The following is a 17,317-nucleotide window of genomic DNA, read 5'->3' as shown; positions in this document are numbered from 1 at the left end:
CCCCAGAAGAGGCAGGCACAGCTGGAGGAGCCGCGAGAGAACCTGCAGCTGCCTGGTTGTGCCTGCCTCTCCCCGGCCGATCCAAATCACTGAATCTCTGCGAATCAGCGCCGAATCTTTGAAAAGCCGATTTGGCTGACTTGAATGGGGTCAGTGATTCAAATCACTGAATTGAATTGCTGTTCTCCAAATCGGCCGAATCCAAATCTGAATTGAGTACTTCCTTATTTGCACAGGCCTACTGGTTACGCCTCTCAGGTCAGCTTCCCTCCAGCCTTGCGGCTGCTACCAAAGGGAAGGGAGGGCTTGCTCTAGCACCCCCTGGCTTCTAGCCTGAGCCACTGCAGGCATGTGCCTGCATTTCTGGAATTAAAAGTGAATGTTTGTTCACTTGCAAATCAATTCAATCTATGCAGGTTAGACTAACCTGCAAAGATGGAATCAATTCAGGCTCAGTGTTTTTGAATGTCTGTCACTAGCCATGCTGTTCAGTCTGCTCGTAGGTTAACTGCCACCTTCCTACTCTGTCCATTTGTCATGTTTATTTAGATCAGGGGTCTCAAGCCCTGGTCCATGGGCCAATTAGACCCCCTATGCTGTGTCATCCATCTGTGGGGAACCCTGTGAGCTGTGGCCTTATGCGCTAGATCAGATGTGCAGGGCAGTGCAGGGCCCAATCCCAGTGGACAAGGCTGGGAGGAGGTGGTGCAGGGCCCCGGGGCTGTGATCCCAGCATGTGGGACTGGGTGGTAGCAGCAAATGGCCCCAGGGCTTGAGCCTGGTCTATGGGGGCCAGTCCCAGCACATGGGAGCCAGGCAAGGCTGCACGCACAATCTGGGTGTTTAGGCCTGATACGGATATCCAGGGTCCATTTCAGCCCACAGACTGGCCTCATGCCATTCGTGTGGCCCACACAGCCAAAAGGCTGAGCACCACTGATTTACGCTATAAGCTGTGTGGGGCAGGACTGTCTCTTGCTCTGCTTGTACAGTGCCAAGCACAAGGAGACTCCTTTTCCAGTTTGGCTCCTAGGCACAAAAGACATGATAAATTGCATATGAAATTGTGCTAAACAAGGCTTTTAGATTTAAACTAAATGTGAATGATAACAAACACTTCTTTTGAACAAGAAATTTCAGTCCAAGTTGGCTGCTACTGACTAAAATATACATGTGGGCTAGTGCAACAGATTTCACCACTCCTCCTTACTACAGATAAAAAGCATGGGACCAGGTGTAAGGGAGGTGTGTGGGAGGTCACAGGAGGACTCTCTCTGCAATCTGCTCTACCTAGTTTGTAGACAGAGATTTTCCTTCAGAGAGACATGCTTTACAAATGAAGTCTGAATCATTATCCTCGTTACACAGGTAACGAAACTAAGGCAAAGAGAGAGAAACTGATTTACCTAAGGTCACCCAGCAGGCCAGTGATACAACTGGGAAAAGAATTGGGGTTCCAGTTCAATACATAATTAGGCCATGATTAGTAGAACCACTTCATTCTTGCTTCCAGTAGCTGTGCCTGCCCCCGCTAGACTGCACACTGGTTCTGACAAGCCCATGGGAGGATTCAGGATAGGCGGGTGCAGTTATACCCTCTTTGGCAGTGTGGCATGTGTGCAGTGAAGACAGCTCTCTGCACATGGGACACACAGCTGAATGGGGTATGGCTGCTTTGCCCTCACAGTGATCCTGGATGTCAGTGAGCTCAGAGAGCTTTGAACTCAACAGCTGGTTGGCATGGGGGCTGGTTGGAGCCTTTGCTTTCATGCAGCTGCAGAGCCCAGGTCCCTTCTTTTCCCCTGCCACTGAATTCAGCAGGGTTGAAGTTGGAGAAAGAGGGAGGAGAGGGCAAGCAGCTGTAGTGCTCACCTACTGGGTTCCAGAGCTGTGTGTAAGCTCCACATGGAGTTGCACTGACATGCTGGTGAGCTCAGAAAGCCCACTGCATATTCACTACACAGCCAAAGTTGGGGGGGGACAGGGAGGGATGCAACTGCACTACCACCCCACCTTGGATCCACCCCTGGACATGCCCAGTCCGATGAACTGAAATACCAAAATACTGTAGTTAATGTATGCTATAAACTTTACAATCCAAAGTCAGCTCAGATAGTGCCTTTTATGGAAAGCCATCCCAGAGTTCTTCACAATAAACTCAGAAACAAAATGCTAGGAGCACAGTGAGTGAGAAAAAACCTGAGCTAGAAGACATAAGGGATGATTCGCCATTGTGCTACTCCAGTTTCATGCCAGCCGAACTTCACTAAAATTAAATCTTAACTGGAGTAAGTTAGGCCCATAGTTTTTTCATTCGAGTACCTGACATGAGTCCTAAATGTGAAATGCAACAGAAGTCCAATGCATGTTAATAAGTGGTAAGGGGCTATTTTGGAGCAACCAACAGAATGGCTTTAAATCACCTCAAGTTATTTCTAGCCCCAACAACTTTAATAAATGCATATTTCATTCACAGTTGCACACTAGATTGAGCAATATAACTGGGTCATGTGTTAAACATTTTTAAAGTAACTGTATGATGATAAATATGGGTGAAATTGTGGCTCCACTGAAATCAATGGCAAATCTCACCTTGCTATTCTTGAATCCAGAACTCCAACTGAATATTTCAAAGGAAAAAAGTCTAATTTTTATGACTAGTAAAATAATGAGCCTCTGTTAAGAGCTGTAATTCAAGTTATATTTTTCACAACTTGAAACATATGACTTTCCCTCAGAAGGATAAAATGTCAAATACACTAACAGAAATGTGTAGAAAATGGGTGTCCATACCCTGCAAGCATTTGAAACCTTTTCTCATCTTGAATAGGGAGAAAAAAAAATACAAATCTTGAAAATTGCAATGGTATAATAATCCAAAAATAGTTGTTCATAAATTCAGATAAAACACTACTTCAGTCATTTCAAACCATTTCATTTCTATTTTGATGTTTACATTTTTAAAAATTTTTTAGTGAAAGCACAATTTTGAAAAGTTGAAAATGCTATTTTGACAATTTCATAAATGTTTATGTAAAAATGTTTTTCAAATATTTAAACAAACTCTTTTGTGCAATTAATTGATTATTTGTGAGAAATGTTTTTTAATTGGAAAATCCCTTACCCACTCTCCTGTCTTGGGCAAAAGTTCCTAAATTATAGCCTCTGCATTAGGTCAGTATTTCTGTTTTAGGACAGTTTTACTTCAAATAAGACATCTGTTCCAGTTCAGAACAGCTAGTACAAGTGTTCTGTTACTTAAATTGATGTTTAGACTAGTGCTTGGTAAAGAAACATTTTTGATATCCTGCTAGTTATATTTAAGGCTCTAGCACTCCAAACAATTTTGCAGAATAAAATAACATTCAGTTAAAAAAAAAAAAAAGCATCTACAGCCAGGATGAAAATGCCTCTGAGAAATTATAGACCAATATAGCCTGGAAAGGCTGAATATAAACATCAGGATGTATAAACATTAGGATGTAACATGGAAATATCAGTCATTAGAGGTGACTTATAGTTGCTTGAATGTTGAATAGAGATTTTTTAAAGTACTTATTTAATATGTGAAAGCAAGCACTAACAATTTAAAAAGAGTCTTACCTGTGAAGAGCTTCTGTGATAAGCTGAGTAGTGAAGCGGTCCAGAAATGGCAGTATCATGTGGTAGAGATGGATACTGACTCTGCATTGGGTGAGGGTGCTGGTTGCTATAGCTGCCATAATTGTAGCTTCCCGTATATCTAAAATGTAAATTAAACAACATCTCTTAGTACTCACAATAACTGCATTCCAGCTAACTGTGCTGATATATTTTTCTAATGATATGCAATAGATATTTGACACGAGTTTCCCCAGGAGAATGTTAACTTGGAGAAAGAGTGTTCAAAATCTACTCCCAACTCAACCCAAAGAAGCACATAATGAAATTATGTCTCTTACAGAGAGGAAACTGAGTGGTGGTCACTCAGTGTGTCTGTGTGGTAGCAAACATTTGAAATCACACAATCATTTGTGTAGCTCTCTAAGCCAAGGGTCAGCAAACTTTTCCTGCCATGGGCTAATGCTTGTCACCCAGCCCACACCATGGGCCACAAATCTCCACCCCCCTGAGAGTATCTAAACTGCCTGGGTTTATTCTCACCACTAATGGAGAGGGCCAAATTCTGTGGCAAGGGCAAACACAGGCATGAGAGTAGCAGGAAGCAGAGGGGGGTGCTGCAGAAAGGATGAGGTGACATGGTGCAACTGCATGCTGTGGATCCCCCATGCCAGATCAGACCTTCACAGGTCAGATCCAACTACTTCTTGGGCCAGATCCAGCCCAGAAGCCACATCTTACTGACCCCTGCAAGGGACTGGTTCTACCATTCTTACTAACATGTGGTTCCTTCCTCCTAGCAATGGTTCGGTGAAGCTACCTGCACAGAAAAGTCCGGTTCAGTATGGGAGTGGAAGAACTGGCCCCTAAGGGCTGAACTTTTTTGGAATTAAACCACATTCCCACTTTGTCAGGAGACTTGTTCCAAAGTTGTGCTGGGCATGGTGCACTAATTTTCTACCCTCTTTCATACCCACCCTGTGCAGCTGACCACAGTTTCCTGTCAACCTTTAATTAGGTTATGCAGAAGGGCGAGGGACTGGAAACTTCCTATTCTCTCCCCATCTCTGCATGGCCATCCAAGTGCTAGACCAGTGATTCCCAAAGGGTGTACCATGGGAGAGCGATGGAAGTGTGCCACAAGATCTCCCTCTGTGAGGAGATAAATGCTCTCCTCTCCCATTTGGCACCCTGCGCCTGCCCCCACTACTCCAGCAGTGCCCATGGTCTTTCCTTTGGGGACTGCCACCACTGCTGCAGCCTTCATCCACCCTTCCCCGCCCCCAGATAGCTCCTGTGCCAGCCCTTCCCATGCTCTAGTGCATGCTAAATAGAAATAGAGCACAGTGCAGGGGAAAAGAAGTGACAGGTGATACACTTTGGAGAGGGGCAAGGTGGTTGTTCACTTTTTCTAAATTGATTTTAGTATGTGTCACCTGTAGGGTGCTCAGTGTAAAAGCACAATATGGAGGGGTTTCAACAATCTTCCGTTACTCTTACATTAACACTTTAGGAAATTGTACAGCACTCTCAGCCAGATGAACAGACAGTTTACAAAAGGCAGAACACCCAGTTGGGAAAGGATTCCTTCAAACCTTGGGGCCAGAAGCTTCTCTTCACTCTGTAATGCAATATGCAGCACAGGGCCAGGGATCAAAGGGTAGGTATTAGCATTACCCAAGCTTGTGCTTAAGTGCTGTCCTGAATACATGTGTTTTCCGCAAAGGACACTGGCCTATCAGGACAGCTCTCTGTGTGCAGGTGATGGCAGCATGGTTCCTCCTGCCATGGCTGTGGCCTATTTCTGCTAAAAAATGCATTAGACCACATTGTGAAAAATGGTGGCTCCCTGGCTCTGTCCTCACCCCTTCAAATACACCAGCATTGATCCAGGCACTGTCCACAGGATACAGCTTGTCCAGATTCCTTGTGAAGAGAAGGAAGGACACGCCTGGGAGTTGCTACATCCTGTTTATATGTTATTGCATGTTTGGACAGCCTTGTTTGTTCCTTGCTCCAGTCTCCTGGGCAGCCTTGTTCAAGAGACTGACAAAAGAAGTTCTGTCTGTCAGCTGGAAGCCTTACATCATATATTCTTACATCATTCTGTGGAGCAGTCTCCTTTGCTTCAAGGTGAACACCCACAGCTGGTCAACTCAGTCCGTAATTCAGGAGTGAGTTGAGATTTCTTGCTGATCCTAAGTTCTATTTAGCAACTTCTGGGCATAACATTTTCTCTCATCTCCACTTGGTCAGGAGATACCATCCCATTCAGGAAGAAGATGATCTCACCTCAATTACTCACAGCTGCATCACTTTTCAGCTAGACAAGAGTATGGTAACATAACTGGACACAAAGTCTCATCAACTTGGGCTCAACAAGTACATTCAAACCTTTCTTCTTCTGTCTACACTGGTGTCCCACAGACTTGAATTATGTTTAAGAACTTGGTCCTTATACTCTACATGTTCAATAGCTTGGGCTCAGGATGTCTAAAAGACCACTTACAGATCCAGGAAAAAAACAACTCTGTTCCCTTGCTGCAATGAAACTCTCTCAAAAAAGGGTCAGCAAGATCTGTGTAGGAGACAGAGCATCCTGTTTCTTAAGGCTGGTCCAAGAGAGCAGAATGAACTCACGGGAACTGCAGATCATCATACAGCTTTTACCACCTTCCATTTCATCTACCTTGCTTTCTCTAATACAAACATGTGGCAATGTATGTATTTTAAAAAGTCACACAATATCAACAGCAATGGCATTAACTAAAATAAAAGCCATAACAAAATAACTTTCAATTCAACTGCCAACTCTCCTTCCCGAGGAAGATAAGAGAACAAACTACTATGGACTGATATTAGTTACAAAGTTGAATGACCTACTGGAAGTTGTTCAAATACTAGCAATGGCTACCTAAACCTCTAAAGACTAGAATACTGTTCCACTGATTCCTGTTTTGACTTCAGTAAACAGCGTATAAATGTCACATTTAAGGGAGAAAGAAATGTAGCATGTAACAGTTCTGTTAGCATCAATTTTTCCACCAGCACAAATAGACAGATAAATCTCTTCTCCTCTCAACCACAGCAGAATGTCACTATCTCAGTACCTTCTGGAGGGCTAGGTCCCTATACTATGTAATGTTGCCCTCCCTGAAAATTTAGAGGGAAACATTGATGACTCCTCTGCATTTACATTCACAGAAGCACCTTTTATCAGCAACCTTTCACTTTATTTGGCACCCCTAGCCCCAAGATAGAGGTTTCCTCATTTATGCAGAAAATGAAACAAACAAAATACCTATTACTGTTTTATATTTTCTGAGGGTAACTCAAAAAAAGCTGCACCCTCTGCCTTCAGCCCTGTTATATGGTAAAATATAATCAGTGGAAAAAGCTTTGATCTCTTTCAGTACTCTCTTCATTTAAGTACTCAGTAAAGCTTCTACATTCCAGAGGGGATCATCCTCCACACTGACTGGTAGCAACTCCTGCAGCAATTTTGCTTGAAAAGCCAGAAGCTCTTTTCCCTATTCATGTATGCTGGTAAGGTGAGAGTCTACATTTAATCTAAAATTTACTCTGGGCAGAAGAACAGCTCAAAGCCTGAATATGCCATAGCCCTTGATGATACATAACCCTTTTGGCTGGCCTCTGTCCCAGGATAAATTGTGCCCTTTGTGGTTATTTAGCTTTCACTGGAAACCTGGAAATCTTTGTACCAACTATGATCTTCTTGCCTGGCTTCTCAGGCTTACCCTGTGTTTGAACTGGTAAACTTTAAGGTTATAATTAATTTTCTTAAAACACATCCTGCCCTCCCTTCAGTATAGCAATAGATCCATACCCTATTTCTCTTTCCAGTTTAGGTCTCCTATTTTTCTTTCTCTCTGCAAATAAGATCTAACAAATCACACATTTCTATGATTTTAAGTGAGTGTTATATTGAATATTTGAGTGGACCTTTGAAAGGCACTATGTATTGAGTTTTGAGTCCCAAAACAGCCTACAGTAAGTTACTGGATTCATTCTCACACAAGTCCAGTATCATGAAATTCTCACTGTAGTCAAACCACATAGAAAGCGAAATATGAAAATGTTAGTTTTCCTACAAGTCTCCAAATAGACACACATGATTTGACTACAGTGATTACTACTACTAATGCTTAGAGGGCAAATGAGGTTTGACCATGATACTCTAAACCAGATGCATGCATAGCCCTTTCTTCAGTGGCTGGTATGAAAGTGTTATGCTTCTTAGTTAAGGTTTGTAAAGTGTTCATTGACTTTTGCACTTGTGGTTACTTCAATGGATCAGCATTTTTCAGAGGCCTGGCTACATTTTTGTCATTGGAGAAGCAATTTGGTTCTTCTTTCTGGTTCTAAGTTGTCTATTTTTCCAAACACCAGAACTGGTTGGTTCATTGTTAATGAACCTGGTATAGGTAGGATCGGTTAATTTGGATGGTCTAGAACAACAGTAAAATATCAGGGATCAGAATTAGAATGATACCATTATACCATCTCTGCCTTTTCCCTTTAAGACTCTTTCCAAGTCTCCATCTATTTTTGGCTAGGATTGTTTATTGATTTGATTTACATGACACCTTCCCCCAAAAAGACTCAGGATAGCTCATAATAAAAACAAGGCAAGTAATAAAAACAGGTAAAATATAAAAATAAAATAGTAAATGATAAAAAAATCCTTCCCTAAACAATACCCCAAAACTTTACTTGCTAAAAGCCTGCCCAAATAACAAGGTCTTACATTGTTTCCAAAAAGATTTCCAGTCTTGGGCTATGACGGACTTCACAGGGGAGGGAGTTCCAAAGATGAAGAGCAACTCCCAAGAATAATCTCTCATATATTTTCGCTAAACAAACTTGGCACACAGATGCCAACTGGAAACATCTGGCACAATATACTACATAGCAACACATTTGAAATAGACTTCTGTCACATCACAAAATAGATCTTGGATTTCAGGTGCCCTTGAAAAAAGCGATTGCAAGTTTTAATGAGTGTTTAAAACCAATAAATAAAACACAAAGGGAAATGACCTACCCATGCTCTTCTCTGTGAGGATAAACAGGTATCCTGTGTGTGACAGATGAAGATGGTACATGAGGACTCCTCATGCAGGACAGTTGTTGAGAGTTTTCAGCAGGTGACCCAGCAGCTGTTGTCACGGTGTACGTGAGGGACCATGTGTAGGACTGCATAGCTCCTGTGCACCAAACAAGAATGTCATCCTCAATTAACTTAAGCTCTATTCTTGGGAAATGTGTCATTTTGAAACTGCTGGAGAGAAGTAATCTGAGAAGGTAATGTAAAGGGTATGGCAGGAACAACAAAACACCCATGACTGAGATACCAATAGATGCAAGATACAAGTAGGTGGAATACATGATACTGGGAGAAAACCTGAACATTACTGGCACTTCTGAAATACAACCCCTGGACACAAAACATGCAATGAATTCTCATCTCCCTTTCCCTGTAGCAGTCATGAAGACTATATCTACATGGCACAAGGCAGTGCTGTGTATAGATACTTGACCTGAGTCTGAACAATTAGACCCGCTGAGAAGCAGGGTATATTGATCTGGGTGGAGCACCTGCTAATGCAGCTATAATGCTTCTAATACCTTGGCTTTCTTGTTCAGAATTAACTCAGGTATTTCTAGACAGTGCTGGATCATGCAACATAAACATACCCTAAATTGCACCCTGCTAAACTAGCGCAGACTATAAGTCACTGGGTGCATCTACATCGCTGTAGCGACAAGCTACATTACTGTAGCTACATCACTACGTGATGTAGCTTGTCGCTACAGCAACATGGCATCTAAAAATAACTGTGTGCCACTGGGACTGCACAGTTCTGGCAGGTACTGCACAGTTGGGGCCCGTGTGGATGCGCCCAAGCTTGTCAGGCTCAAAGTCCCAGAATCAAAAATTCAGTCCCAGAATAAAGGACATCCCCCTGCAAGGAATTATTTGCCTGATCACCTGATCTGAAGAAAACTGTACACATCTGAGACTGCCTCTGAATTCACCAAAAGCCTGACAGTGAATTTAGGCCTGATAACAGGGCAAACTTTCCTCTCTGAATTAGACCCTTTGACACAACAGGAAGACCCAACCACTGCAAATAAACCAAATCATCTCCTGCAGCTCTGATTCATTCCTTTGTTAGCTAGTTAAAGAAAGTTGAGTGCACATGGGGACTTCACAGGTTTTCTGTTCTGAAATAGGCTAAACAATGCTTTAGTCCTCACTTTTATTTCATATATTCATTCAGTTCATATGTTGCCTTTCCCAACAAAGATTTCATGATATTTCATTCTGATTTGTTGGATAATCTTTGCCATAACCTTCTGCATCAGCTGTGTTACCTTAGAACAGTTGTTTTCAACATTTTAGATTCAAGGCACCTCTCAGAAAATGCTAGATCTTAGCTTTACTCATTTTTTGACTATGGGAAAATAATAGAGCATTTTTTCTGTTGTAAAGAGCTCAGGAAGACCACAACAGGTCCGAAGGTTTCAGACTATGGATTCCAATCTGGAATCTCTGGGCTTATGTCCTGTGAATCGATGGTGTACGTATTTGCCCATCTAACAGCTAATTTTGTGTGGCATCTCCCAGCACCCTTAAAAGGATTTCAAAGCACCCTGGTTGAGAACAAGGGACCTGTTAACCTAGGAGTAAGAGTCATATGTGCATAGGAAATTCAAGTGGCCCATAAATTTGGAATTTCTGCCTTCCCACACCAAAGAGACCAGGATGATTTAAAAACAAGATCATCTCAGATCAAAATGCAAAAAACACTTCATTTCCTTACTTTTCTCTTAATGGCACTACATTATGAAAAAAAAGTCCCATTCCTATTGACTAGAAGAAAGAGAAAGACATGGTGTAAAGAAAGGAAAAGAAAAATAGACATTCCAGAGCAACCTTTGAATGTACACTTCTTACTACTTTGGGAGCTATTCAGATACCACAGGATGGAAAGCACATATCAACTAATATGAGCTGTTTTAATTCGAACTAGGGTCCCAATCCTGTACTTCTTCTACTATCAATCCCACTGACTTCCCTGGGTCAAAAGACTGAAGTCCAGAAGTCTTTTAGCCACTGGCCGCTCCTGAAACAAAGAGCATCCTGAACTAAACAAAAAAGTTTGACAACACTTCCTTCCTTGTGCTTTGAGCATTCAGGGTTTGAAAAAAAGTTTTACTTTCCTTTTTTTTTTTTTTTTTAGGACAGATTACATTTCTGAGAATGCTGAAGTGAGAGGCCATTTGACTTGTAGGAGGCACAACATATAAATAGACCAGCTAAAAGTCCAACAACAGCCCTGTTGTACTATCACACAGCAAAGCCAAAGCTGCCAGCATATTTCATTCATAGAAGTATGATTTGTACCAAGGGCCGGATATTATGAACACATATTGTCCTTATTACTGTGAATTGTCCCTTATGGCTTGATGAGCTGTTGCTTTGCCTCTTGTGCAGTCATTTATGCTAGTGGAAAGGGGTTGTAAAATGCTACTGGCATAATGGCAGCACTTTACAACCACTTTGCATTAGTGTAAGTGACTATACAAGGTGTAGGATAACAGTGCATTGAGCCCATAAATGTCACTGGGATACTTGCAGTTGTAGGCATCATACCCATTAGTAAGTGATACTGTTATCCCCTCAGGTTTAAAGCTCATGAGTCAGTTACCATAAAATCAGGAGACTGTCTTATAAATAATACATTTGGGGCTTGGGGTTTTTTTGCCTTCTGAGATCCGAGCCTGTAAGGCTTACATTGCCCAGCTTTGCTGTGCAAGCATGGGGACTAGAAGCTTACTTTTATTTTTAAACAAGAAGCTGATGGTCTCTCAGGTTCATGTGTATCCTATTATGTCATACTAAAGTAATGAGAGCTGGCAACACTGACTAAGCATTTGCTACTGAACTAGTGAAATTACTCTTTAATACTAATATCCTTTTTTTGCAACTGAGATGAAGGTGTCTTGACTAGGAGGTGGAGAAATGATTAGTTACCTATTAGTGAAGGCTTACAATTTAGAGTTTCTGTAAGCCAATTCAGGTTTTTCTAACAGCAATTACATTAGCAAATGAGTAATCACAGGCTTTAAGAGAGGACTGCATAGTCAACCATATACCTGTCACTTTTATTGCCATATTGGTGTCATTTGAGCAATCATTAATCTGGCCTTTGTGATTTAAAAGGATAATTAGCTACAATCCTTTCTGAACTTTCAGTAATTCAACAGGAACATTTAAATAAAATGTTAGCTGAGCATCCCAGATGTTTTACACAGGAGCGCTTTATGGAGGTTTTACCTTAGTCTAGCTAGGTGTCATGTAAATACAGTGACTTGACTTGCTGGTTTTGTGTTTGACCAGCAAGTGAAAGCAAAAAGATTAAAATGCAAATTTAATAGTTAACTTTTACTGGTAATACCACAAAGAAAAAACCATTATCATGCTTTAAATTAACAAGCTGCAACCTATTGGTAAAGATTCAGATGAGTTTTCTAGATCTATAAAATATTTTCAGTTTTTATATTGACCTAAATTTAAAAAAAAAGTTAAAGCCAAGCAACATAATTGCTTTTAAATATATTTTCCGAGATCTAGTGGCTAAATTCACAGATAAGAAGCAAGAAAACAGATTAAAAAACAACCCAATCCTTATCAGTTCCTTATCAGCATGGAAAGATGGGTAGTTCAGCTGATCTGGATCTTGCATTTCCAAATTCTTTGATTTTTCATGTTGGCACTGAATGAGCACTAAGCTTTGGTCTGTACTTAGGGATCTACTTAAAACACAGTGAGACAAAAGGTTTTTTGCAGCCTGATCATAGTGTACACAGTCAATTTTGTGGGCCTTTTGTGGTAGTCCTGCCCCTTGGTGCTTATTGGCAGAGAGGCCCCATGCCATGGCATTGATTGGCTAAGAGGCCTCAGGGGGGAGGAAGGATCAACTTGCTGGCTGTTTGCCCTTCATGCCCCTCCACCTGTCAGTGCTGATTGGGAAGGCCCAGGGAGGAGCGGGAGGGATGAGTGAGTAGCTGCCATCTTTTCTGTCCTTCAAGCCACACTGTGTGGCAGCTGGCACCTTCCCCTCCCAGCAGTGAGGACTGCTGGCTCCTACTGGGGAGCCAGATTTTTTCTGGTTGATTTTGCGGATTTCATGGACAATCCCAGATGTCACGGTGTCTGTGAAATCTGCAAAACTGCGAAGTAGGTCCCTATCTATCCTTAAGAATATTATCAGTATTTTGAGTGGGAAATGATTTTTCCCCCCAACACAGTTATACTGATACAAGCTGTAGTATAGATGCAGTGATATGTTTGTCACATTTATACCAGTAAATTCTCTTCTTCCTAAACCTAAATAAGCCTAAGATTTCATACCTATAAAGCAGGTGTGGGCAAAATACAGCCTGTGAGCTGAATCCAACCTACCAACTGATTTGATTTGGCCTGCAAGGGGCCACTCGTCAGTTAATTAAATCCTGCAGCGCTCTGCATGGGGCTGAGCCAGTGGCCCTGGTCAGTGCAGACAGCTTCCAGCGGGGATTGTCTTGTGGGGGCTCAGCCCCATGTGAAGTGCTGTGGGGGCAACCATGGACCGCATTGCCTGGGTGAGCTCTGATGCTTATGTCCCCTGCCCCCCCCTCCCCCTCAGCTAGCTCCCAGGACCTAGTGCCCAGGCAGCCCCCCCCCACCCCCCCACCCCGTCCTGCTCCTAAACACCGCTCCCCGCTCACCTGCAGCCCCATCCCACATAGGGAGTTTTGGTGAGTTTTTGCAGCAACTCACCAAAACTCCCTATGTGGCCCCTAGGCCCAGATAATTTCCCACCCCTCCTGTAAATGAACACTTTTTAAAAGGAATAATGCACTAGGAGGAATGTGCCTATTTAACTATACCAGTGTCACCAGTATAGTTAAAACAGAAAAAACTTTCTTGTGCAGATGAGACATTTGCCATTTTTTCTTAATTTCTGAAAGTAACATTTGTATTTTTCTTTTCTTTCTTGTAAACATTTTTCTTTATTTTCCATTTTTCATGAGTTTGAAATACTATCAAAATCTAATGTGTCAGCCATTTTAGCCTTCCTTTTAATGAGCAATTGGTTCTATTCTTTTTAAAATTTCTATTGCATTTTTTGATCAACTGTGATATATTCAAAATACTAACTTATATCCTAGGTCAGTGGGGGCCAAGCTTTTTAGCAGGCATGCCACAAATTAGCCCAGCACTCTTCCCAAGTGGTCCACTGATACCCTTCCCTTCCCTGACCTGTTGGTCTGCTTTCTGCTCCCAGCCAAATTCTCCTTGCTCAATCAGCTGCTCTGCTTTCTGCTTCCTTCCCTGTGCTCCCCGCCTAATCTGCTGCTTTGCTTTCTGTTCTTTGCCCTATCTGCTGCTGTGCTGCCTGTCCCCTCCCTGATCTTCTGTATGCCACAAAGAGAGGCTACCCATGCCACTTATGGCATGCATGCTGCAAGTTGGCCACCCGTGCCCTAGAACCCTGCACTTTTACAGCAGTCTTGGCTAGTCAAGAAACTTCACAATACACAAGGGAAAACACTGCCATGTCCTCCATATGTGATTTTTCCTTTTCTTCGTCACCTTACTCATATATAGGGACCTACCTAATTTGTGGTTTCACAGAAATGACAAAATCTGGGATTGTCTGTCAAATCCACAAAATCAACAACAACAAAAAACTTCATAAAAATAAAATGCTGGCTCCCCAATGGGAGTCAGTGGTCCTCACTGTTGGGAGGGGAAGGAGCCAGCTGGTGGGATGGCATGAAGGACAGCAGACAAGATGGCAGCTACCCCCTTGTCCCTTCTCCCCCCACTGTGGTCTCTCTGCCAATCTGTGCTGAGGGGTGGGGGACATGAAGGGCAACCAGCTATCAAGATGGCAGCTGCCTCCTTGTCCCTCCTCAGCTTTCTTTGAATTAGCAAGGCCCTGTTTCCTTCCTGAGGCTTTACCCTAGCAGAGCTGAGCCTAGAGAGAAATAATATGATAGAGAGAGTCTCTCATATATGTAATAAGGGGGATAAAGAAATTAACTTGCAATGCTGGCGCAAGTTCCTTCCATGCACCCCTTTGTCATTTCCTCAGACCGTTCTCATTTTGCAAACTTTAACCTTGTGGTTTTCAAGGGTAGCATTAGAGGTATGGCCAAGACCCAGGCAGTTAAAGTTTTGTCTTCTGCAGTGTGGAACCTGGTCCTTTTCTTAGGATCTTCTAAACATATATTAAGCAAATACATCCCTGTCATTGCAGTAACAGGACATTGGCAGTACCATCCTCTCCTCTGCCTTAACCTATGGCAAGTTATTGGGTGCTCTTGGTATTTTGGTTATTGTTCTTTGTAGTTATGGGTGAAGGCTTCAAAGGGATTTTGAGGATGCCTTCTGTTAATGAATGCCAGTAAGCATGGACTAGAGTTGATGACCCATGGGGTCCTTCTAGTCCTATGCGCCTATGTTTTTCTATTCTGATTAATATTAATTTCCTCAAAAAACAGCAGAAGAAGCACCCCATGCCTTGGATATCTTCTGGAACTTACTGAAATTTCAGCCTCCTTTTCTGCATTTGTGGGCTTACATTATGAAAAAAAATTTGTGATTCCACAAACTTGAAGATCCTGACTAGTCCTGGCCTCATCCATAATGTGTTAACCATTTTGCACATCTGAGAGTTTATGGGAGGAATTTAACCTGAAAAGGGGAGAGGCCTATCAAAACACAAGCCAATTGTGTGCCTACTTTTGTAATTGCAGATATTACAATCCTAGCCACAACCTGAGTATCTTCCTACACAGGAATTAGACCTTGTATGTATACCACTTGCTTCTGCATCTGCAGTAACTGCCTGTGAAATTATAGGCATGCAGTTGCAGAGACCCAGGACTTTCCTTTCCTAAACTTTGGCCTTGTAAGATATTGAGAGTTATTAACAAAATGTTAAACAGTAAGGCTGTGCGAAATTTCGATGGGCGTTTCGTTTCAAAACTGTTTCAATATGTTTCAAGCTTGAAACAGCGAAATTGAAATTAAATGAAAGACTTTGAAACAACTTCAAAATGAAACAAGGGCACTTGAAATGTTTCAAAAGTTTAAAGTTTCAAAGCCGGGCTTGCTTGTAGCTAAACAGAAACTAAGGTTCGATCCCCCAGGTCCTGGTTCACTTCCCCCAGCTCTCTGATCATTCCCCCAGCTCTTCCTGGGGGGCACGGGCCCCCAATCTCCATGTGGGGTTTCAGCAAGCTATTGCTGCAGGCTGGGGCCAGCGGCAGCCGCTTGGTACAGCCTGCGCTGAGTGTTGGGAAGACTGCCGTGCTACTGCTGGCCTCAGCCTGCAGCGGCAGCCTGCTGAAACCCGGTGTGCAGATCTGGTAGCCCATGCCCCCTGGGAAGAGCTGGGGGAATGCTCAGAGAGCTGGAGAATTGAACCAGGAGCTGGGGGAATGTTCAGGGCCCCCAGTTTCAGGTACAATTCCCAGCTCCTCGATCTTTCCCCCAGCTCTACCCGGGGGGTGCAGGCCCCTGGATGATGCAGGATGACAGCAGGCTGCATCTGCCAGCTGGGGATGATGGCAGCTTTTGGGCTATTTCCCCAGCTGGCAGCAGCAGCCTGCTGAAACCCCACGCACAGATCTGGGGGCCGTGCCCCCCCGTAAGAGCTTGTGGAATGATCAGAGAACTGGGGAATTGAACCAGGAGCTCCAGTTGACAGGTGGATCCACCCCAACTCCAGGACAGCATGCAGCAACCTGCCAAGCCATGCTGCACCTGTGTGATGGTGCAACTGCCGTGTGGGTGTCAGGTGAGGGGTGATCCCCGCTGTCCCCCACTGCACAGGGGAGCTCTGCCATGAGCCATCAGAGGCCCCAATTCTGGCTTCCAGAGCCAGTGAGTGCAGGGCTTTTTTTAAAAAACTCCGCACTCACCAGATGTGGAGAAGCAAGAAATGTCAAAGTTATAGGCATTTTTGTGATTCCCCATTATAGCCTATGGGTGAAACATTGAAACATGTTGAAACAGTGAAACAGTTTCGATGAAATGAAACAGAACAGTGCTTCAAAACAGTGAAACGAAATGGCCCTTTGAAACAGTGAAACAGAAGTCAAAATGAAACGGTGGTGTTTTGCATAGCCCTGTAAACAGGAAAACCAAACCAACCCCCAGAGTTTTGGTCCAAATTTAAATTTTAAAGGTGTTTAGGCACCTAAATATGCATGTATAGGTGGAGGGAGAATTTTTTGGGAGGGAGCGCTGAGCGTGCATGTGCATGCATGCACGCACATGCCCCTCCAGGTGGGAAAGCATGTGGGGGAAGAGCAGGGGAGGGGAGAGGGAGTGGGACTGGGGCTGGGGCTTGGGTTGGGGCCGGGACTCAGCAGGGATCAGGACGGAGTGAAGCAGAGCTGGTTCCAGGATTGGGATCGGGGCCAGGGTCCACTGTGCCTGTGAGACCACCCCTCCCCTCATGCCTGGGATCATTGCCTGGCACTGGTGCACGAACAAATCCACTGCCCCCCAGCCCAACACCGGCCGCAGCCCCACACTGTCCAGGAGGGCCCAAACAGCTGGAGGGGATGGAGCCCCTGGTATCCCCACTCCTGCCCCGCCAGGCCCTGGACAGCTGGGGTGGGACGGGAT

At 43.5% G+C, this 17,317-nt stretch overlaps 1 protein-coding gene across 1 annotated transcript in view; it reads right to left on the bottom strand.

The window, feature by feature from the left end:
- The window catches only part of RFX4 (regulatory factor X4), a 103,080-nt gene that overhangs the window by 9,277 nt on the left and 76,486 nt on the right, over window positions 1-17,317 (bottom strand). The window contains exons 16-17 of the mRNA XM_025204908.1: window positions 8,666-8,828; window positions 3,604-3,742 (exon numbers count right to left, since the gene is read on the bottom strand). Coding sequence (XP_025060693.1) covers window positions 3,604-3,742; window positions 8,666-8,828 — 302 coding nt within the window. The remainder of the gene's footprint in view (window positions 1-3,603; window positions 3,743-8,665; window positions 8,829-17,317) is intronic.

Source organism: Alligator sinensis, unplaced genomic scaffold (assembly GCF_000455745.1).
Source record: "Alligator sinensis unplaced genomic scaffold, ASM45574v1 scaffold267_1, whole genome shotgun sequence".
Taxonomy (NCBI): Eukaryota; Metazoa; Chordata; order Crocodylia; family Alligatoridae; genus Alligator; species Alligator sinensis.
This window is presented reverse-complemented; position numbering and strand designations above follow the sequence as displayed.